The sequence below is a fragment of the Euprymna scolopes genome, chromosome 3, assembly GCF_053919585.1.
Source record: "Euprymna scolopes isolate OS-2025 chromosome 3, ASM5391958v1, whole genome shotgun sequence".
Lineage (NCBI taxonomy): Eukaryota > Metazoa > Mollusca > Cephalopoda > Sepiida > Sepiolidae > Euprymna > Euprymna scolopes.
The window spans coordinates 89,119,202-89,143,474 of NC_136484.1; the positions used below are offsets into that span (position 1 = coordinate 89,119,202).

At 29.8% G+C, this 24,273-nt stretch overlaps 1 protein-coding gene across 3 annotated transcripts in view; it reads right to left on the reverse strand.

Moving 5' to 3' along the window:
• Nucleotides 1–23,958, reverse strand: part of LOC145257216 (PITH domain-containing protein 1-like) — a 141,150-nt gene extending 117,192 nt beyond the window's left edge. The window contains exon 1 of one of the 3 annotated variants that reach the window (XM_080115644.1): nt 23,674–23,958. In XM_080115644.1, coding sequence (XP_079971770.1) covers nt 23,674–23,862 — 189 coding nt within the window. In that variant the 5' untranslated portion in view covers nt 23,863–23,958. Of the gene's footprint in view, nt 1–11,263; nt 11,400–23,673 lie in introns of those variants that run through there. The other 2 variants (XM_080115642.1, XM_080115643.1) reach the window with 2 other exon arrangements.
• Between the last annotated feature and the right edge of the window lie 315 nt (nt 23,959–24,273).

A 24,273-nucleotide genomic window follows, 5' to 3' on the forward strand; every position in this document is an offset into this window, starting at 1 on the left:
ACTATTTGATAGAATAGAAAACTAAATTTTTCTGAAATTTCAAATTTTTAGTTAAATATAGCTGTCAATTTCTTTCCCTTTGTCAAGAAAGTTTACATTAAACTAATATATTAAAATATTTCAGATATTTATTAGATAAAGGGAAATAACTCTGCTAGAGTTGCTTCCCTTGACAGATGCACGCATGATGACTGCTCAGAGATATAGTAGTAAACCGATTTGTTTATACACAGCACGAATGAGTGAGCTGGATTCTCCACTAAAACGTGTCTAATTTCGCTGCTGTGGGAGACAGGTAAATATACTATTTAAACAAAATCATAAAAATTTTAGAAAAATGTTATAATTGTACAATAGAAAAATTAAATTCCTTTCTAGTAAAATTCTTTAAAGTAATGCGTTAAATTGAAATATTCCTGATTGACAGCTATAACTAACCCTATAGAAAGTCTCGTATTTAAGGTTCCATTCATCAGTTCAGATGGTATTTATGAATAAAATACTATCCTATCTAGGAAGTTAATAAAAAAAAAATTAAATAAAATTAAAAAACTTAGTATTGTATTGTACCTACTAATCAAGGTGTTAAAGTTTCTTCATAACATCCTATCCTCCCACTGTATACATTTTGTAAATGTACCTGAAAGCTCTCTGGACCTTCTACCCTCACCCCCGTATAATAGACGTCCAAGTTGTAATTGGTTTTAGATTTTCTTTATATTAAATCAAATTTGTAATATCGTATGTACATACTATACATATTGAGGTACTTTTATAACTACATAAGTGCTAATACACAAAAAGATTTTCTTAGAGAGACCTGCCAGTTAAAGTTACAGAACATATCGTTTCTTGAGTAATAATTTTCAATATCAAGAGGACATTTTTCAGGTTTGGATAAATATGGATTAATAAACTCAAAATTGAACTTCAGAAAAGTTAGTTCTAAGTCGAGATTGTTATATCAGAATTTTAGTTTTTCATTAAACAGAATAAAAATTAATGTTTAAATCTCATATTTGACTCCAAACAAGGCATATAACCAAGTAAAAAATTAGGGTCCAGATTTATAGGGACATCCTAAATAGGGAATTTTACAGCAAGATGTTTGTTCACATTATATTTGAATGTTTATTCAGTCAAGAAAACAGGAAGGTAATTTCATAGGTAAGCTGTTTGAGGAAGGGCACTATTAAAGTAGGCTTTTTGGCATCTGTGAACCTCCAATGAGGAAATAGGATTTAGCTGATTGTTGGGTCGTCCAGAAGAATTTACATTGAAAGCACAGCTGCAGCAAGTTCCAGTGAAGTATTTGTAAAACTTCAAAAGGATTGCAACATTGGTGATGGGACAGGAGATGGAACTTGGTAGGCAGTGTGTATAAGATTAGTGGCTTATTTTGGGGCCCAGATGTATCAACAAGACCCCATAATGGATGAATGGTGGCTTTGTAGAGATATACTATACTGGTAGATTGAGAAGTTTTCTAGTTCAAGTTGGACATGCACACAGAGTAAAAAATGACAATCCGATAAAAATGATTAGATCAGTTGTGATTGATTGCTAATTTCTAAAAAATCTTGGGCACATTTCTGAAGAAAACTGACAGCATATTTGAATAAAATCAAAGTCCTGTGAAAACGTCTGCCTTCAAAAATTATCAGATAAACATTTTTCATATTTATAACATATCCATATGAAGAAAATGACATTGATCTTAAAATGAAAACGTTCAAAATTTTCCTTGAAATTCCTGATAAATTGTTCTAGAAGATTCAAAATATGGTTGAAAACCTTGCTTGCCTGGACAAATGGACTAAATTGCCGTTAAAATGAATCTTTGCTGGAAGATAGATAGCGCTGTTGGAATCTTATCTATATATCTATAAAAGTGAAAGTGTCTGTGTGTACATTTCCCTACACAATAACTGTCAATTAAGTCTACAGACTCAAAATTTGATATACAGGGTACTGAGATTTGGGAAAATCGATGTGATCGGTTTTCAGCCAGAAATTTGGCGATTAAAAGGTCAAAGTTCAACAATTTGACCTTTGAGAACTCTACCAAACTCCGACAATTTTGAGTCTAAACACTTGAAATGTTAGATACAGGTTATCTTGGACATGGATCTAACTTAACTTGATTTGAGCCCAAAACAATTTTAAGGGGTCATAACAGGGGTCAAAGTTAAAAATATTGACCACTTTTTTTTTTTGCTCAACATACATCTCCAAATACCCGGGCAATGCTGGGCACCCATGCTAGTATATCTATAAAAGTGAACGTGTCTATCTGTATGTTTGTGTGTGCATGTGTGTGTGTGTATACATTTCCCTACGCTATTGTACAGCACAGTCTACAGACTCGAAATTTGATGTACAGGGTACTGAGATTTGGGGAAATTTTTGTGATTGTTTTCAGCCAGAAATTTTACTGTTAAGGGGTCGAAGTTCAACGATTTGACCATTGAGAGCTCTACCAAACTCCGGCAATTTTGTGTCTAAACACTTGACATGTTAGATACAGGTTCCTTTAACATGGATCTAACTTAAGTTGATTTGAGCCCCAAATCGAATGTTAAGGCGTCAAAGTTTTAAAAAAAAATGGACCGCTTTTTTTGCTCAACATACACCTCCAAACACCCAGGCAACGCTGGGCTGAAATGCTAGTATTGTCTATTTTTATATTACTCAAGATGCAAGTTAGTTTTAATCTGTTACTATGGTTTCATGCACAAGTACATGATTTTCAGAATCAAATCTAAATGATCAGATTCAGTGTTATGCTCCATCTTCTGAATATTAATTATGCACAATGCAATTTAAGTGGTCCTGGTATATTTTTTCTTGAACCGCTAAAACTTTATTTTATTTACGCGTGTATTATTTCCTTACATGCACAAACATATGCACATTTTTTCATTTACTATATTTGTTAATCATATTACTTATTTTTGTCCATCCATTTGCTTAATATACTAATTCCAGTGTTCAAGATCAAATGCAATATTATAATTGTTTATTCAATTGACTTCTGGATATTAATTCTGCTGTATGTCCTATATTCAATTCTCTGTAAATATTTTATTCCAATGTTTTGGCTTCTTTATTTGCTACTTTGTTTCTTGAGTGCACATTTTTGTATATGTACATGTGTAAGTGCATATATGTATGGACAGGAGAGTGTAAGGGGATCGAAGTATAAGAATTATATTAATAAATACATATCGTAAGGTTTACATTTTTACAAAATATAAAATAAAATTAAAGACGTGTAGTGCATGAGTTATCTACCTTTAACACGTGAAAGCGAATAAATATTTAAACTAGATAAGTTACTAAAAATTAAGTGAAAAATAAATATGACAGACTGCATGCACCTGAATTAATCAGGAAATCAGGTGACCAAAGAATTAATAACTACTATTATTAGAATGCACAAAAAAGTTCAAATAGACTAGCTTTTAAGGAGCCTCCCAATCTTCATAAACCAACTTAATGGGTTGACCTCCAAAAACTTGATTTTTATCATTTTACATAAATACCAAATTGATAGTAATTAATAAAATAATTTTCAGTAAAAACATTTTAATTCAAATAATTATCTTGCATTCTTAATGGTTTCAAGCTTTATTATTCATTTTAGTTTTCGTTTCAAATGTGCACACAAGAAACTAATGTTTCTAATGAAGTAAAGCAAAAAATTTCAATAAAAATATAGAGAACAGAGGTAAAAACATTCTATCAACAATATTTTGCCGAAATTAGATGGATTTTAATGCCTTTAAAACTGTCAATGCAAAAGTTTTAAATTTTGCTTCGAGTATTTTTTTTTCTACAGTTTCAAGCATTTTTCTGGTAAGTTCGGCTTTTTCAATTTTCTCAACTTCCATTTGTTTGTAAAATGTAATCATTTATGAATCTGCTTTATCTTTCAAGTTGTTCAAGAAAACCGATATTTATCTTTCAAGATTTAAGTTTTTGATGCTTATACAAAGGTGAAAGATTGATTTAACATATCCTTTTACAAAAAATAAAAACATTACTCATGTTGAAAATAGTAATATCCAAAAATTACGAAAATTTGAATAAAATGTTATTTATAGTGGAGTAATTTTTGGAGAAAATTGCATTTTTATGTTTTAAAGAAAACCATGAAGATTGTAGAAACAGGGGAAAGCACATTATCTTACATCATAATTGTGTCCAATATGTATAACCTATATCAAAAGACATTTTACTAAAAATAGAACTATTTGAATTTGTGACTTCTGGCTATATTACTATTTAACATAATTCAGTAATATTGTTTTTGCCTAAAATGACATTTAAAAAAATTACTTGTCTTTGTATGAATAAATTTTTGGTTAAGTTCACCTTCCCCATTCCTGTGTTTACAAAGCCATTTGGCAGAAATGATGTCAGAAATTTTTAGCTCCAGATGACCACAACTATATAGAACGTACCTGTTTTTTTTTTTTTTGTTTTTTTAGATGCAAGTATAAAAACAGAAGTTTTATTCAGTCTTTATTGGAACTAAATGTAGTTCCATATATATATATATATATATATATATATATATATATATATATATATATATATTTATGAACTGTTTTTCCCCAAATAATGTTTATGAACTGTTTTTTTTTATCAAACAAAAATAGAACTTATAAAATATTATTAACTGTTTTCCAAACATCAGGTGTTGATAATTTTTTTATAAATAAAGTATAAAAATACAACTTTTGTAATAAAAGTTAGGTAAACATAGATGGATTTTAAAATTAAAGTTTAAAAAATAAAAAATAAAAAACTAGGTGTTTTTTCTTTGAGATTTTTTTCTCCATTTATCACTTTGAAATGTTATTCAGCAATAAAATGATAAACCAATTTACAATAAAAGTAGAAAATTTATTTTTCGAAATGAGATTTTTTTATAACAAGGTCTTTTCTAACGTGACTTAAGTTTTCAAAAGTGATTTCCAAATTATGAACACAAACAAATGCAGTAATGCCAGCGATAGAACTGGCAACAAATGATATTCAGTGATGTGATTACAGAAATGTCCTCCACAAATACACTGAATACCATGAAATGGTTGGCACGACGTGGCTTAATCGCCAACCAACATACATGTCGAACTATGAATCAACAGTAGAAATGGGAGGCATTTTATCGATGGCTATTGTTGGTTTTACCCCAATGCAAAAACTTTTCATTAAATTATTAAATTATAAAAGATCTATACAGTCTAGGTTTTATGTATGTAAAAGTTAAAAAGTTCAAATAAAGTTTGTAATGTAATTAAAAACTTAAATAAAACTAATTTTAAAATTTGACATTTATCTAACTTTTATAATAAAAGTTGTATTTTTATACTTTATTATTTATAAAAATTACCAACATCTGATGTTTAGAAAACAGTTCATAGTATATTTCATTGTAAAAGTGTTTTTTTTTGTTTTGTTTTTTTACATGGGGTTCACCACTTATCAAGGCCCGAAGGCCACTCAGGGATAAGGGTTATTGCGTGTACAGTAATCAATGAGATAGTATTGTAGTAATCATTAGCATTGGGGGTTTTGATAGAGTGTCTTAAGGGGGCGGTTTGTCAGGAGTTTGTTTATGTTGGACTTGAAGACGTCCAAGTTGTAGTCAGGTGGGAAACAGGCAAGCGGCAGAGTTCCACTGGCGTGTAGTTCTAACGGTTCATAAACATTAATATTTATAAAAGTTCATAAACAAATAAAATAAAAGTCCATAGAGTTCAAATAAAGACTGAATAAAACTTCTATTTTTATATTTGCATCTATTAAAAAAAAAAAAAAAATTTTTTTTTAAAAGTACATTCATACATATCTCTAGCTAAAAATTTGTCTGACGTCAATTGCCAAATGGCTTTGTAAACAAGGATGCGGAATGTGAACTTAACCAAACTTTAAATTTGTAAATATTGAAATATTTAAAAATGTTTTTATGCACGAAAATTTTTGAAGTTATATTTTTAGAGTTAATCATTTCAGGAATGCTCGATATTATAGATACAGCATTAATACATGACAAATTAAGATAAAGTTTACATAGTTCAAATGTTTAGGTACTTGAAAAAACAGTGCTGAAATAATGGAAGAGCTTTTATTTTGTACTTTCACTTAAAGAAAAAAAAAAAAGGCATGATCAGTATTCTGCATAAATACTAACGTTCAAAGCTTGATACTCATAAAATTCTTGTCTTCCTGTTAATAGACAGTTTTTCTCACATGCCCCTATTCCAAATTTATAGACATGGGCCAGCATCAGTGAACTTAATCAAAATGATAAACAATGTTTTCCTTTTAATTTAACCTATTTCATACTGATACAGTAAAAATAATTAAATTGAAAAATCTTTTATTGCAAATTATTTAATCAAGTAAAAATTAACTTTATTAATTTTTTTATAGTCTAGCCAATTTGAAGGTTCTTGTGGACCTTTACATGGAATTTTTACTAGATTAAGAAAAATGGTATTTGTACATGTAAAGGTTATTTAGAAACTCATTCTTAACATGGGTAGGGTGCTTTTTAACTATTCTGTACTTTCACCTAACAATTTTACAAAAACAAGCTGCGCATGCATGGTCTCCCTCTGGTGCTGCATGTGAGATGACGCCACAAATAGTGAAGAAATGATGAATGTGAGAAATGGGAAGGGCCAACGTTGCCTTCACATTTTCGCCAAGTTTCAGAAAAATCTAATGGATGGAGAAAAAAAAAAAAAAAGGCATGTTTTTTAGCCCTAAAATTCCCAGAGGGCTGCAAACCAGAATTTTGCCAGGGTCACCCATACTGAATTTTAAGAATAATGGTCTCCATATTTTGGCCAAGTTTCAGGAAAATCTAATGGATGGATCAAATGCTATGGGTCAAAAAGTGTAATTTTGGGCCATTTTTGACCTCTTTTCAGCCCCAAGATACATCGAATCCCAATGTAAGTGGAAAACTGCAGTTTCAGGCCTGGACATGTATATTTGAGTTGACCACCGTGAAAACCACTATAGTCAGACAAATTAAGTTTTTGTTGAGAAATATGAAAAGTCACCAAAAGGAGCGTTTTTAGCCCTAAAAGTCCCTGAGAATGCGAACCAGAATTTTGCCAGGGTCACCCATACTGGATTTATATTAACATTCGGTTTCATATTTTGGCCAAATTTAAGAAATTTTAATGGATGGATCAAAAGTTATGGGGCAAAACGTATCATTTTGGCCATTTTGGGGCATTTTTTTACCTCTAGAGATGCAACGGGAATTTTTGCAAAAACATTTTTTTTTACTGTGCACATCTATTTAATGAAATAGAATTTGTAGCAAAATTTCAGAAGAAAACTAATGGATGGTTATCTGGCAATAGTCCGGATGCACAAAAGCACAAACACTACTGAAAACATAGGTCCTCTCCGATAAATCTGGGGACCAACATAAAAATTGAATTTAACTTGAAAATACTATAAAAATAGCACGGTAACAAATGAACAAACACCAAAATAATTTTAATTTATATCAATAGGTTAAAAAGTAAAATTGTTTATGATCATTTTGATAAAAAATCCACTGATGCCAGCCCATGCCTACAAATTTAGAATAGGGCCATGTGAGCAGGAGAAAAACGAGACTAAGCAAACAGACAAGTTCATGACTACCCTATGTAGTTTTAAAAATTAAGCTTTTCTCTTCAGAGGAAATAACTAGCAAAATAAAAGTAAATTACTAGTTTGCAAGAATTTAAAAACATTGAAAATTATAAAAAATTTGCAGGAAAGTTTCAAAGTTGATTAAAAAACTGAAGTGATTTAAAAATAGAGGGAAGTTGCACAATAACATCAAAATAGAGTCAAATGGTAAAATTTGTAATAAATTGGTTGATTAAATCATGTCCAAAATGCATAAATAGTGATGTGAATCCTGAAGTCTGGAAAGTAAAATTAAGTATGAATAGAACTTGATAGGTAAAATCAAATTGTTTTTCTACTTAACTTTGTAACTTGTAAAAAAAATAAATAAATAAATAAATAAAAATAAATAGAAAATCTTTTATATCATTATCCACTAATTGGCATCATTGACCTATGCAAGTTGGATTTGATATAAGGGTTGGGGGGGGGGGGGCTTATTTGCCAGTCATTTCAGTATTCCTATTTTCAGAGTCAGATGATGCAGGTAAATGGAACAAAACATTTCATTGTTTTGAGTTTTTTTTCCATCCATTTCTTATAAATTCATGCCTTGTACTTAAAGATCTTATAACAGCCTTTTTCTTGTTTATAATGAATATAAAATTTTATATATAGTTCAGACAGATTATGCGAATCAATTTCTGAAGCAAAATGTTAGATTATGGATTAAATAGAATTTATTCCCAGCATAATACTAAACCCTTAAGCAAAGACCATTTCACAACATCACCCCAAAATCTACTTTTTTATGTCTACCCTACTTGCTAACCCTTTAAATTATTCATGCCATACCTTTTCCAATCATCCAAGATTAAATACAAAACAATCCAGTAATGAGACACCAAGTTCACTGACCCCCGGAATAGGAGTACCTGTCAGGGTCTAATCTATGAGTTAACTAAAAACTATGTTTACAAAATATAGTATATAAAACATTACTTTGGTATAAAATGACCCAAACTTAGCACGACATGATTTGGACAGAATTTTAATACATCTATTTCCAGCAGACTAAATTCTGTCCCTTGTAGAGAGGAAGGGGGTATTTTAAGAGAAAATACCATTCTCTGGTCATCTTTATAGCACAAAGATCCAAGCAAAAAGATCAAAGCAAAAATGTTTGTGGTACGAGTCATAAAATTGGCATGTTAATCTTGAAAATGGACATTTTATATTATTTTTCTTCATTATTAATGATTTTTAATATAAATAGTTCTTTCAAAACATGGTTTTATATTCTATACATTTAGCATTTATATTCAGATGTTCTTTACATGAGCAGGCTTGATTTTCAACATGTTGCAATCTATTTTTAAATTGCAAGTGTAAAGGCCAATTGATTTTTATGCATCAAAATAAAAATGTTAATGTTTATCTGAATTTGAAGATTTTGTTTTGAACAAAGTTATGAAATGTTTATTTTTAATGCTTCAAGCATTGTAGTGAACTTGAAGTAATAGAAAGACCCAACAAAGCCAGTTAGCAATACAATAAATATTTCCTAATCAATAAATATTTGAATTTTCTTGAAAAGGTTTAATCAAGATATTAGTGTCTGCCTCTTAAAGAAATATTACAGTTTAACGTTCGTTTCAATGTTTTATTTCTATTCTCACAGAAAAATAAAACTTATGAACCAAAAAGAATTCAAATCTGGTTTATTTTTTAACCTTTGATTTTAAGAGCATCAATAAAATTGATAATGGCTTTGATATTTGGGGTTTGTGAAATAATTAAAATAAAGTTTTAGTATGACTCGTTTCTGGCCTTTAAAGCACTTTATAAACTTTAAGTTCAGAGCCACCACAACATGATTGATGTTTATACTTTTTATTTTTATAGAAAAAAATCATGTGAAATGGAAACATTTTCAATTTAAATGTCAGATTGTGTGTGTATCTATATTTGACTATTAATGCATTTAAAAAAAATTTATAACTACCCCCTTTATCGCATGTCAATCAGAAAATTTCCATTTTGTGTAATTACACATCCTGGAAAGATCTAGAAAGAAAAAAAAAAAACTTTAAATTAGATACACTTAAAAGTGAACTTCACTTTACATATAAAAAAAATATTGTCACCCAATTCCTTTGCAATTCTTGATCACAGGATACAACAGAACAAGTGACAATTTTTTTTTAAATTCCAAAATGGCTACCACTTTATTTTTAAAACTAAAATAGTATAATTTAAATTCTATAAAATATAGAAGTTCTGAAGAAAAACGAGAAAATGAGAAAAAACGAAGAAATGAAAATAGCAGCCATTTTGGAACCAAAATTACTCGTTCTGTTCTACCCTATGTGTTAGAGAACTGAGTGATCAGTTTACATTATAGTAAAGTTCCCTCATTTCTAGGATGTTGATGTTCCCATCTCAAAATTAGCCAATGGCTGGTTTTTATGTAGGGAAGAAAAAAATTCTGAAGTGGTACAAAATTAAAGTCTTAACGATCACTCCTTTACTGACCGAGAACAAAAAGTGCAGTAACCGCTACACTTTGCTTCAACATTAATATGCCATTAATGTTTGCTTTTTTTCTCCTTTCTCAAATCGATATTGCTTGAGACTCCTCACTTTTGTAACTTTTTAAATAACGGATTTTCCCTGGAAAATTCAAAAAAACAATGTAAATCACAAATCAATAGAAAAGGAAGCAAACAAAAATTAACTAATGATGGAAAAAAGTTCACCTGTATTGTGACTTCCAGATTAAATAAAATTCTAAAAGTGACGATAATTTTTAAGTTTTGATAAAATAGATTGCACTCAAAATGTCTGCTGACGGATCAATGAATAGTCTATTTACAACTGGTGTCCCAGAAAGTTTGTAGTTTAGTTTACAAAAGACTAAGAAAATCTTAAGATAAAAAGAATGTTCTTTGTAAATGGAATCGAAAATAAAAACAAATTTGAATAAGATTTTTTAAGTAGTATTAAAAAAAAAAAAAAAAATAGTGAACTTTAGCTAACCAGGCGTATGTTAATTTTTGCCAGAGTAGGGAAAAATGAAGATGTTTTTTATTGTATAATTTCATTTTGTTGTATTTTATGTCTGAAAGGATTTTTAAACTTATACAAAAAATGTATAACATTCATTTTATAATATAAAAAGCTGACCATTGTGAATTTTTAAATAATTACAGTTTTGCAAAATTTAAATATTCAACATTTATTGAAAGAATTTAAATCTTAATATTAAAAATTTTTAAATTCTTTTAATAAAGGTTTTCGTTAAGTAATGTTTTCTGCATTGCTTAGTTTTTACTAAACTCGTGTTGATTTATAAGTTTGGTTTGAAGTCATTAAATTTTGGATTATCTTTTCTCTACCATAACTCTTCTGAAAATGAAGACTTCAACAAAATTAAAAAAACTATTCCTTTAATAAAATCTTAGAGTTTTTATATTACCTCACAGTAATGCAGCGTCTCATTTGGCATATTATCGAAAAATTACTTTATATCATGCCATAAAATATTCTTGGAAGTGACTGAAAAAGAATTTGTGCCTACATCCCCACCCCATCGTGCAGAATTCGTACTTACAAACTTGAAGTTCCTTCCATGCCATTTGCATATGGTGTGAGGGTTAGAGTAAAAACAAGTTGTATATACATTGTTTCCATCATGTTGCAGTGAAGCAATAATGCTCCACTGCAACATGATGGAAACAATTTTTTGACAGACCCTCACACCATACACAAATTGCATAGAAGTAATTTGTAGTTAGAGTTACTGCTCTTATGAAGACCATAAAATCGAGGTAAAAATGGCACCAAAAAATTTTTTTTATGGCAAATGTAGATAGAAAAATAAACGAGTGTAAAATCTAGATAAAAAAAAATCTGGTAAGTTTAAAATCTTGAATACAATACAGAAAGCGAAACATGTTCAAATGAAAAAATATTTTAAAGTAGATGAGGAAACTCAGATAAGTTAACAATCCCATCATAAAACATTACAATGGCCTAGAAAAGTGATTTTACTTTAAATTGAGCAGCAATTGTGTCCGCCAATAGTTACAATTTGATTTTTTTCATCTGTTCTATTTAAAAAACTTGCCAAGTTAGATTATATTTTTCTTTGCAGTTTACATTTTACTTTTGAAAGTAGGAAAAATGCTACAGTATAGTATTTGTTCTGATACTAGACTAACTTTTGTCCTCACTGACGGAGGAATCATGGGGCAAGTAATTAGGAACTGATTAAATACTGAAAGTGAAGAATAGTTAACAGTCGAGAAAAAAAAAAAAAAAAAAAAATTAAAAATGTCATACCAAACACAGGATTTAAATTTCCTACTAATGTGGGTATTTTTAACATCCCCAAACTAATATTTTTTTATGATTTTAGAGTTGTCTTTACAAACAGATGGGAAATAAATGGTCGCCTTAACAGTTGGATGCTTCAGTTATAAATTTGTAAAATCTACTACTACCACTGACCTTAAGTTTAGGGGCAGTAGAACAAGTCTTATTCTATTTAAAAATTACATGAATTAAACTCCTTCCCCAGTTAAATGACAAACAGCCATTTGTTTTTCTCCTGCATATAAATATCACTTTGAACAAAGTATTTTGAAAAATAAAAATGAAAAACCTTAAGGCAGCTTCAGCATGTTAAAATTATACAGGTTGTTAATTAAATCCTAACATGTTTGATAGAAGTAATTTGATTTCTCAACTTAATTTTATACTTTTACCAAGTGAGTAAATATTAAAAAATATGCTGGAGATGGGTATAGTCTCACCTTCAAATTATAGGAGGTGCATCAAATCCCACCCACCCACAAAAAAAAAAAAACATTTATCAGAATAGCAGACAGGACAAAACTATACAAACATTACCAATGGCAAGCTAAATTACTCTTCTGCATACCTGGAAAAGTTTTGTTTTAACTTATTTTAAAGTGTTTTTTCTTTAATAATGTAGTGTAAAAGTGTGGTGTTAAATTACTCAGTAATTCTATTAAAGTGTCCTACCAGTATTCTTTTATTTAAGTTTAAGAAAAAAAAAAAAAAAAAAACTGTAAAAGTAATTTAGCTTGCCTTTGGTAACATTTATCTGTTGTATATTTTTTTTTACTCATTTTATTGATCACCGATTTTATTTGCCCCATATGGAAAATTAATGGCGAGAGAACCTAGCTCCATTGACTGCTGTATAAAAATTTATTAAAAGTTTGTTTAATTGTAGTTTTTTCTCATAGGCTGCATAATTTTCAGGACACTGGTTCTAAATACCAGACAACCCATTGATGTTAGTCGGCAGCCATTTTGAATGAATTCAATTTTACTTTTTTTTCTTCAGAGGGACTTGTTTAATTGCTATGACCTATTTCTTGTAATAACTTAAGAAATTTCATAAGTTTTGGTTTCATATGGATATATTTTTATTTTCAAAATCACAACTTTGCGAGAATTTTACCATTTATTTCTTTGTTGAAATTTCAGTAAAACAGAATAGAAATGACAAAAATTACCATCAACTGGTGAATATATAGTTGCTTATCAGGATTACTGGTATCCAGGTACTGTGAAAGTTACATCGAGGATTCATGTGGAGTACGATTTATGGTTCCATCTCAGAAAATAGGGGTACATTTAACCAGATAGAGGATTTACAAAATTGAAAATTGAACTGGTCCTAAAATGCATAAGTTCTTGTTGAATATGGGAATTTCAATCTTTTACAGAAATCCAAAATCTATGAAAACTTTTCGATTTATTTCTGAAATTAATTCATATCTACTCAATTTTTTTTCTTTGAGGGGAGTAGTAAATACCGGCCATGAATGCTCTTTAGGCATTCAATGGCTACACCCAAGATTAAGCTCTCCTTTGGTGAGGAGGCAGGAAAATGCCTATTCTCAATACAGCTATATTTAAATACCACTATAATACTTAGTTTTGTTCATAAATAGTGTGGGGATTGATAAGAATTGACTGTGGACTGGAAGATGCGGGATTTCCAGTGGAAAAAGGAAGTTTGGTTTTTGGCGCGTTTTTTCTGGGGTTTTTGAAGAAGGAGAGGACGGTTGATTTTCCACGCGGCCGGAGGAGCCCCGAAAAGGTTATGAAAGTCAAAAACGACATACTGGCCCCACATTATGGCCCGAACGCCTTGAATGACTAAACACTACTTCGTTCGCGAAAACCAGAAAAGGAAGACACCGAAGTAAATTCAAACCAACTTTGTTCTCACCTAAACCGATAAATATAACCCAATGAACATTCTGTTGATTTTCTCACACACATTTCATGAACATTCTCTTTTGCCACAAGACGAACCTTCTCTCTCCCATGTAGTAAATAAAGTTGCCTTTTTTTTTTATTCACCCTTAAAATGTTTGTATTTATTTCTATGGAGTCAGACACAAACCTGATAAACCTCTATAGACCATAATGACACTCACTGTATGATATACCATGCGCCAGTTTAAATAAAAAAAAAAAAAAAAACTTGAAATTTGTACATCTGAATTTATAATTCATGGCTTATGGTAAAGAGATACATCAGATTTGACTACAAGATCAGAAAGAGCCCCAACACCACTCCCGGGCTCCTCCCCCAATGTAAATAGTAAAATCTCCGAAAAATGTTAAATGATGTTCTAATCGGTAAATGTCGGTGCGTTACTTATGGAAAAAACGGTTAAGAAATCCCCAAAAAGTACTGTAGACAATTTTTCTTAGAAAATTAATAGTCCGCCAATTAAATAAATTTTAATAGTCCGCCAATTAAATAAATTTTAATAGTCCGCCAATTAAATAAATTTTAATAGTCCGCCAATTAAATAAATTTTAATAGTCCGCCAATTAAATAAATTTTAATAGTCCGCCAATTAAATAAATTTTAATAGTCCGCCAATTAAATAAATTTTAATAGTCCGCCAATTAAATAAATTTTAATAGTCCGCCAATTAAATAAATTTTAATAGTCCGCCAATTAAATAAATTTTAATAGTCCGCCAATTAAATAAATTTTAATAGTCCGCCAATTAAATAAATTTTAATAGTCCGCCAATTAAATAAATTTTAATAGTCCGCCAATTAAATAAATTTTAATAGTCCGCCAATTAAATAAATTTTAATAGTCCGCCAATTAAATAAATTTTAATAGTCCGCCAATTAAATAAATTTTAATAGTCCGCCAATTAAATAAATTTTAATAGTCCGCCAATTAAATAAAAAAAAAATAAGTCTTTCCGACATTACCCCCACCCCATTGGAGTGCTTTTTTTTCATATAAGTTTAAATGCTCCACAAAAGATTCGTATGCCATGTGAAAAGGCAGTTTGCTACGTGAAGGCACATTCAACAACCATTGTTACCGCATGCTCGCGCATAGCATAAAGAAAAACTGTAAAATGGCGGAAAGTAGTTTGTGGGTTCAGAGGTTAATACCATGCAAACGGTAAATTTGCCCCGGGTTTGATTATCAGATTTGTCAGCGACCTCGATTATCCCTAATCGCTGTTCTGTTGTAACGTATCTATATTTACAAAAAATCTCAGCTTTTTGATGTTTTGATTTAATAAAAATATCGTTAGTAGCGTCGTAAATTATGAAATAAAAAAAATGATCGAATTTCTTAGTAAAATGGAGTTGTTTCCCCTCTGCAGAATGACCTTGTATAAAGTGCCGGAAAACTGGTCCCTTATTGAATAAATAAGGATTGAAGACATTTTATTACCGTTTTTGAAGGAGAGTTTTAAAAGCGACTACTCACCCCATCAAATTATTTTTAACTTGTTTTCAAAAAATGAACTTGATCACGAGTCAAGATACGAAAAACGAAAACCATGTTTATTTTAAGATACTTTAGTTTAACACTTATTATGAAACAAATAAAATAAAGAAAACGCGTATTATCCAAGAAAGTAATTATTTTATTTAGAAAAATTAGCTTAAACAATTCTTGTGTTATTACGAAACAAAACTAAACACGGTACTTATTTGGTACCGTGCTGAAATAACATTTCAAAAGCCATTCAGTATTTGTACAGTTTAATCAAGACATTAAAAAATGAAAACATCGAAAAGGTTATATTGTATGTATCCATTATGAAATAAAGTTCTCTGAAAAAAAAAAAAAAAAAAAAAAAAAAAAATTTACTTAGTTTTTTTTTTTTTAGCAAAAGAAATGTTATGATACCAAGCAAAAAGTTCGATTTTTAGGAAGAAAAGCTAGTAATAAAGATGGAGAGGGAGTCTCGGCGCTTGTGAGAAATTTTCCACGTACAACCGCCATATTGTTTTTGGCCGCCTACATGCTTTGTAAGTCGGTCTGTCATTGTTTTAATTTGAATGCACCAAATCTTGTCTTGCCGCCAATTCGTATTCATGTATTATTTTTTCAGTTTGAGAATGAACACAGGAACAGAAGATTCACAACAGCGGCGCTCTGTCTAGAGTGCCAGGATTTTACCTTCTTGGACACCAGTGGGTGAACGAAGGACATTTCTCTAAATACAGAGACAACATAATTGCTGAACTTATTCTACCCAATGAGGATATTCTGTGTTCGGCATGATATTTGATTATAGGAATTTATTCCTATTTCTCCCAGAGACCACGAGGTCCCAAAATATGCCGTATTAAGCGCAAACATCCACACCGTGTTAACCATGTACAACATGGATCCTAAAAGGAAACCCAAACTAACATTCCCACAGAGGAATCAAACTAAAGGCTCCATGCATATGGATAGCAAATTCAGCCACTGTTTTTGCAAAGGACTTACCGTGACCAAAGAACTTTCATTTCTGATACATTGTAAATAAAATTTGAGTTTTAAAAGGTATGGCTTTGTTTGCTGAATTTCATTTGCTATCTGCAGGGAGGAAATTGGGCGTGTGAGAGAATTTTCTTACACACTTTACATGGAGTTATCTCCCTGTGGCGTGTTAAAGATTTCCATAATGGCTGACTTCACTCATAAAAAGGTTTTTCCGCTGTAAAAAAAAAAAAAAAAAAAAAAAAAAAAACTACCAAATTAAAGTTTTTTTTCAGAGATTTTCAGTCCAAAACGGATACGTACAATATAACCTTTTTTCGATATTTTCATTTTTTAATGTCTTGATTAAACAGTACAAGTACCAACCATTCTTAACATGGGGAGGATATCGTTTAAGTCATTTCTGGGGCACTTCTGCAATATCCAGACAGCGGCTATTGTTAAGGGGCGATAACTTCCATTTCTTCTTGGTCAAATAACACGGCAAATAAGATTTCCAAACAGAAAAAAATTTGAGAACCAAAACATTAATTGCATAAAAATGTATCAATATATGATTGTAAAATATTTAAAACTCTGCGTAAGAAAATATAATCCTAATAAAAATATTTTTATTAAAAACATTGGGTTTTTATGAAGTAAAACAGCTTCCCCCCCCCGCCCTCAAACAATTTTAAATGAAACATTTGAATTAAAGCAACTTTGAAGGGTTAACAACTTAAATGTTAACTGAGAAGCGCCACCTGACGATAGTTTAGGGAAACGCACCAAGAAAAGATGGCCGCCGTCCGCATACTACACAAGTGCCTTTTGTTGTTTCGCAAATACAAGTGTTAAAACTAAATTTTTCTAAAAATGTTTTATTAAATGATAATACAATAAGCATTTTTGTTTGTTTCATAAAAGAAATGTTAAAAACTAAAGTATTTTTTTTTAATAAATATATGGTTTCGTTTTTCGTGTTTTCCATCCGGTTTCGTTACATAATACACCATACCCACTTCCGGTAGCTGGTTTTCCGAGCAGTGATCTTGGACATTACCTAAAGTATACAAATTTATTTTCTTTTGGGAGGGGAGGGGAGATAGTTTTAAAACTATATCTCAGTATTTTCTATTTTTGAGCGATTATCGAGACACCTAAGACGTGATCCTCATGTCAGCTATTTTATTTAAAAGTAACAGACATTACTTTTTTTTTTTTTTTTTTTTTTTTTTTTTTTTTAAAACTAAAGGAACTCTAAAATAAGTTGAGCCACTAAAAACTTAACGCTAGGTAGAAAACGAACACTTAGAAAAATCAATTTAATTTTTTTTAAACAGTAAACAAGTAAAAATATTTGGTATTATTCTCATTCTTATAGAAATTTTTTTTTTTTTTTGCAGATTTCAATGTGCTAAAAACGAATCTGCAAACCGTTTACGTCGCAAAATAGTTTTCATGATATAAAGAAATTACTTTTTCAAAAAGTGGGTGATCACTTTTCTATGTAAATTTAACTTAAAATGAGCACCCACTTTCTGGCCACTTGAGAGGGGGGTATTTTGTGTATTTATTGGCTAAAAAGTTTGATTTCTTTTGTGGTGGCTATTTATGTGCGTGCAAATTTTTGCCACTCGCGCGGCAAAAATATGCGCATACAGAAATGGTCGCAACTGATAACAGAATTACATGGCTTAATATTTGGAAAGCTACTTGTTTTTCATTTAATTTTAAATTTTCGCCAATAAATACAAAATGCCCCCCTCTCAGGTGGCCAAAAAGTGGGTGCTCATTTTAAGTTAAATTTACATGGAAAAGTGATCACCCACTTTTTGGAAAAGTAATTTCTTCATATGAAGACTTTGTGACGGAAACGGTTTTCAGATTCGTTTTTAGCACCACAAAATCTAAAAAAAATATTTTGCTTTATACGAACATGAGATGAGCCTTAAAGTAAAATTTTACCAAATATTTTAAATATTATGGGGGTATAGTCTCAAAAACAATTTTCTTTTGGTGGATGGGGCTCTTTTTAGAACTAAATCTCCCTCAGTATTTTCTATTTTTTAGCGATATCGAGACCCCTAGGATGTGATATACCCTCACGTCTGGCATTATTTCGTTCTCACAACTATCGACACTACTTTTTTTTTTTACTGAATAAACGCTTCAAAATAAATTAAACCACTAACAAGTTAGCCAGCTAAGTGAAAAATTCGATTTTGCCCTTTTAACAGTAAAAAAGTATATTTTAAAATATGCGGTATGTAGTCTCGTTTTTAACAGAATAAACGCTTTAAAATAAGTGAAACCACTAACTTAGCCAGTTAGGTAGAAAACGGACACTTAGAAAATCGATTTTATTTTTTAAAAGCAATAGTAAACAAGTAAATATTTTTTTTAATTATGGGGGGGGGTATAGTCTCTTAAAAACTATTTTCTTCAAGAAAATAGAAAAAATGTGTCTTTAATCGATATTTATTCAATAAGGGATCAGTTTTCTACATAGCAAAAAGGGATGAGTTTTCCATGTACGGATTTTCTTACATTCATTAGAATATGACTCGAAATACAAATTGCAAAGGCAAAATCGGCTAAAAAGAAAAAAAAATTTGAATTTGAAAACAAAAAATTAAAAAATAAGTTGTTAGGATTTGATAAATTAAAATAGGTGTTGATAAATTTTTGTGCCCCTTTAAAAAAAAGTATGGTCCAGAAGACATTAAAATGAATTTTCTGTAGTTCGTTAAAATCTTTGGGTTTTTTTATTTTAAATTTTATTTTTTCATTGTGGCGCTAATGCTCTTCCATAGAAATGGACCCAGACTATAGTAAACACAAATTAATGACGTTGCTGTTAATGTGTACAATGGTGACGTTTTACACAACGGTTTGGAGATGCTCGAGTACTAATAAAATTATTTTTAATTCCGTATTAAGCTAAATCCGTAACAAGCGGCACTTGAATGAAGTGTTTATTCTCGCTACACCGTAATCACATGATTAAAATTTAACAGACGAAAAATTTGGAGACAAAAGGGTCAGTAGAACCAGTTTTGATAAATTACCTTACAATATAAAAACTGAATTTAATTTGAAAATACTATGAAAAAGGGGGGGGGGACGTTTAAATTTATTAATCAAGTAAAGGTAAAAAATTTTAGAAAAAATATTTTAAAAATAAGAAATAAATATTTGAATATTTTTATTACTAATTTTTGTGGAAAAAAAAATAAATACATACTTGTTTTTGTAAAATATATTTTACAGAAATAAAATTTAGAAAACCTTTCCATTATTACTTATTTTTAACTAAAACATGCAATAGCACTGTCAGATGTCGCCATTAAAAATGAGTGATAAAAACTTGGGTAAAATTTTAGAAAAAGCGTAAACTCATATTAGTAGAAAAAATTTCTTGTAGACTTTAGTGTGCTGAAAAAGACTGAAAACCGTATCCGTCGCAAATTAATAGTTTTGGAGATATTAATATTTTTCTAAAGGATTATTTTCCTTGTAAAATCAGCTATAATGGCGTAAGTCGGCTGATTACGCATGCGCTAGGCGTGTCAGACATTTCGTGAAAAATAGTGAATAATTCCGCCCCGTCTTTCCAAGCTTATAACCACTCGAAAAATTTAATTCAAGCCCTAATTTTTTCTTTCAATTAAAGGAGCAAGGTTTCATTTAAAAAAAAGGTTTTAAACTTCGAACTTTGCAGGTAAATTTCTAAAAAACACTACATTTTTTGTTTTAAATTTGAATATATTATTTATTGACCTTTTCTCTTCAATTTGTGATATATAAAACTTTGGTGAGTAAATTTACTTTTTAATAGACATTTGAAAATGGGGGGGGGGCGTGAATTAAAAAAAAAACGTTTGTCTAAATTATATTCGGTTTATTGGAAAGAGCATAAGATTTCACATTGACCCTGAAAATATCGTAAAAATAAAATCAATAGAAAAATGATAAATTTTTAAAGTTTAAAAATTGAAAAATATTGAGTTCGTAAAATTCATTACTGTTTTTTAAAAAATAAAAATATTTCTATTACTTTTAAAACAACTTTAATAGTTTATTTTGGAAGTATAATCCATAAAGAAAATAAACAACCCACTTTTAAAAGAGAAATTACGAGTTTTTTATATTTTATTCGCAGTTTAGTGTTGGACTTCCTGACCTACACATGCGCACAGACCGAAGAGAAATCACATTTTTAAAAATCAGCATTTTATTAGTTTCCGTAAATAAAAAGTAAATATCACAACGCATCATTGTAATTTGTTTACGTAATTTCAGTTCTTGCGTTCACGTGCGTAAAATGACTTGTCACATTGGAGGAATTTTTAGCAGGCATTTATGTGGTTCATTTGTGTGTTACGTAGTTTTTAATGCTTTTTTAATTGATCTAAAAAAATTCAGTTTTTATGAGCAGTTTACAAAAACAACCGTTTTTCCGTAAATAACGTGCCGAAATTTATTGAGCAGAATATTACTCTGCTCGATAGATTTTGACACGTTACTTACAGAAATACGGTAAGTAAATTGCAGAAAACACCTGCTAAGCCATACGAGTTCTATATATGATTACCCCCTCCCCGCAAAAAAAAAAAAAAAAAAAAAAAAAAAAGTGAAACAGTTTTTTGTAAACTGGTCGTGAAAACTTACTAACAGCATTATTTTTACTATAAAACGAGGTGGAAACTTATTTTATGTAAACATTTCTTGTAATTTAAAATGTCCGCCATGTATACATACGCCTTGTGAAATGTCACGTGACTACCGCTCATGCGTGGCGTAAATGAAGTCAGTAAAATGGCCTCTGCGTATGCACAATCAGCCGACTTACGCGATTATAGCTGATTTTATAAAAATAATCAATTGGAAAAATTTTAATATCTCCGAAACCATTAATTTGCGATGGATACGGCTTTAGGATTCTTTTTCAGCACACCGAAATTTACAAAAGCAATATTTTAATCTACTAGTTAGAGTTCACGCTTTTTCTAAAATACCAAAATTTGAATAATTAGACTCACTGTCTTGTAAGTTTATAACTACTTGAAAAATGCAATTTAAACCCTAATTTTTTTTTTTTCAATAAGAGGAGCAATGACCAAATTTTACAATAAAATGTTTAATAGAAAAATATGCAATGTTTTTTTTTAATCGGTTTTCTTTAATGAAAACGAAAATCAATGAATTTTAACTTACTTCTAATATAAAATATATAAATTCAAAAAAAAAAAAAAAAAAAAAAAGTTTTTAATTTAACTTTACATTAAAATTTGCACATAACTATTCATTTGATCTTGTTTTAAAGATTTTATATAGATCTTTTATCTTCAATTTGTGATATATAAACCTTAGACGAGAAAATTAATTTTCTTTTCAATAGACATTTCAAAATGGAGGGGGGGGGTGAAAAAACGTTTGCCTATATTATATTCGGTTTATTGGAAAGAGCATAAAATTTCACATTAAACTTGAAAATATCTTAAAAATTGAACCAATAGAAAATTTCATAGATTTTTAAATTTAAAAAAATTGAGAAATTTTACTAAAATTCAATTCATATCCGTAGAAAAAAAGAAATGGCTGCATGATGACCACGCGCATGCACTTCGTAAACACTTTTAAAATAATTTTTTCTTGACTTTTATTTTGGAAGTAGGGTTTGTATTACTGTACACAGATTCGAAAAAGTTGTCAAAAAACAAATATATAACAAATAAATGTTATCAAAGGCAAGATGAGTTACTTTTCTACCAAACTGGATTTTTCGTGTTTTTATTCAATGTAACATGTTTATTCAGCTCGAAAACCATACAGTGTTTACCGATATATTGGAACATTCAAGATGGCGTCTGATTCTCTCTTTAACACGGTAAGTTTGGGAAAAGTTGTTATAAATAAAAAACCGGATAAAATACTGTTAAAAACTCGCTCACTATATGTTACCGTGACATAGGTTGACATATATTCGGCGGGTTTTTAATAGTATTTTGTATAGTTTTTTTTTTATTTATAACACCTTTTTCCAAACTTACGGTGTTAAAGAGGGTGCGAGACGCCATCTTGAATTTTCGAATACATCGGTAAACACTATGTTTTTCGAGCTGAATAAATGTTACATTGAATAAAAACACAAAAAATATATCCAGTTTGGCAGAAAAGTAACTTATCTTGCCTTTGATAACATTTGTTATATATTTGTTTTTTGACAACTTTTTTCGAATCTATGTGTACAGTAATACAAACCCTGGAAGTATATTCCATAAAGAAATTAAACCCATAAAAAAAAAAAAAAAATGTATATTTTATTCGCAGTTTTGTGTTAAGTGTCAAAAAAAAAAAAAAAAAAAAAATCCGACACACCTTAACATGCAACCCGGTCTCGTCGTGGTCTAATGGCGGAACATTTTTAGGCTAATGCTAGATTTTTACCTTACACCGGTTTTTATACTCGCACCGGGACGGTTATTTTTCCATAACAATCTTATCTTTATAATAAATAAATAAAAAAAATAAAATAAATAAATAAAATAGGTTAATTAAAAATAGTAAACACGAATATATTTAATTTTTCTTCAAGCTGTTTTCCCAACTAAATAATCTTCAAGAAGAAGCAATAAGCACTCATTCATTCAGGCAGACATATTGGGGTTGTGTATAAATCGAAAGGAGTTTTCAACGGAAAAATTCCATATTGTTTTGTATTTGTTGGTTTGTTCTCCCCCTCCCAAAAGTCTTTAAAATTAAATGGAGAAAAGTAGTGTTCGCAGATTTTATTTTTTAAAGACTTTATAAAAAAAATAAGAGATAAAGTATAAATTTAGTGGTAAATTAACATTTTTTTATAGATATAATATAGAACAATAACAGGATTCCAAGATCGCTGGCCTAAATGAGCCGTGAAAATGAAGTTGGTACTTTTTATGATAGTGCAAAAAAAAAAAAAAAAAAAAAAAAAAAAAAAAAAAAAAAAAAAACATAAGCCGGTAAGTCTTAACTTACACAAATAACTAATATACGAATTAACAGTTACGCTGTACAATGAAAATTACAGGAGTTGCGATAATTTTACTTTATGACATTAGTTTCATATTTTTAATCTTAATATTGATTAAAACACGCAATAAACTTTAAATCAAAGTTAAAAATGTTAATTTCATTTTAAAATCACATTTGTTAAATTCAACTTTTATTTTGTGTATTTTTATTAAACTTACCTTTTCTCTGTTCAAACGCTCATTCCAAGGTTTAAAGACTAATTTTCCAGAGTTATCAACGGCTTCATTTAGACACATTACGCTTTCAGTATCGATTTTGAGATATAAACTGAAAGCATTTGCTCGTTCCGCATCCGTTTGTTCGTCGCCGTGTTGGTGGTGTTCATCTCCACACGAGTGACCAGCCATGATGGAACTTTCTTCCACGTTCGGCAAAACAAAGATTAGACAACTCTCGTTTTTGTGCCTCGAAGTTATTCCCCTTACACTGGTTATTTTTTTTTTTTTTTTTATAACGGTTTCTTCCTCTTTTATAGTACTTAAAAGAAAACCTGGCGTCGTCCAGGATCAAATTAAAAGCTTCGTTTTGTCTTTTTTTTTGTTTTTTTTACACCTAGATTATAATACAACATTACTGTTTAATTCTTATATTTTACATTTTATAATATTTGATTTTTGAGGTATGTTTCAAGGTATAGTCTAGGTACAGTAACTGAGAACCCTTATTCCCAGTTTCGAACCCTACATGAGCATTTAAATTCTTTCATTTTTTAAGTTATGAATAAAATAAAGTAAAATACTATTTTATTCAATGGAACA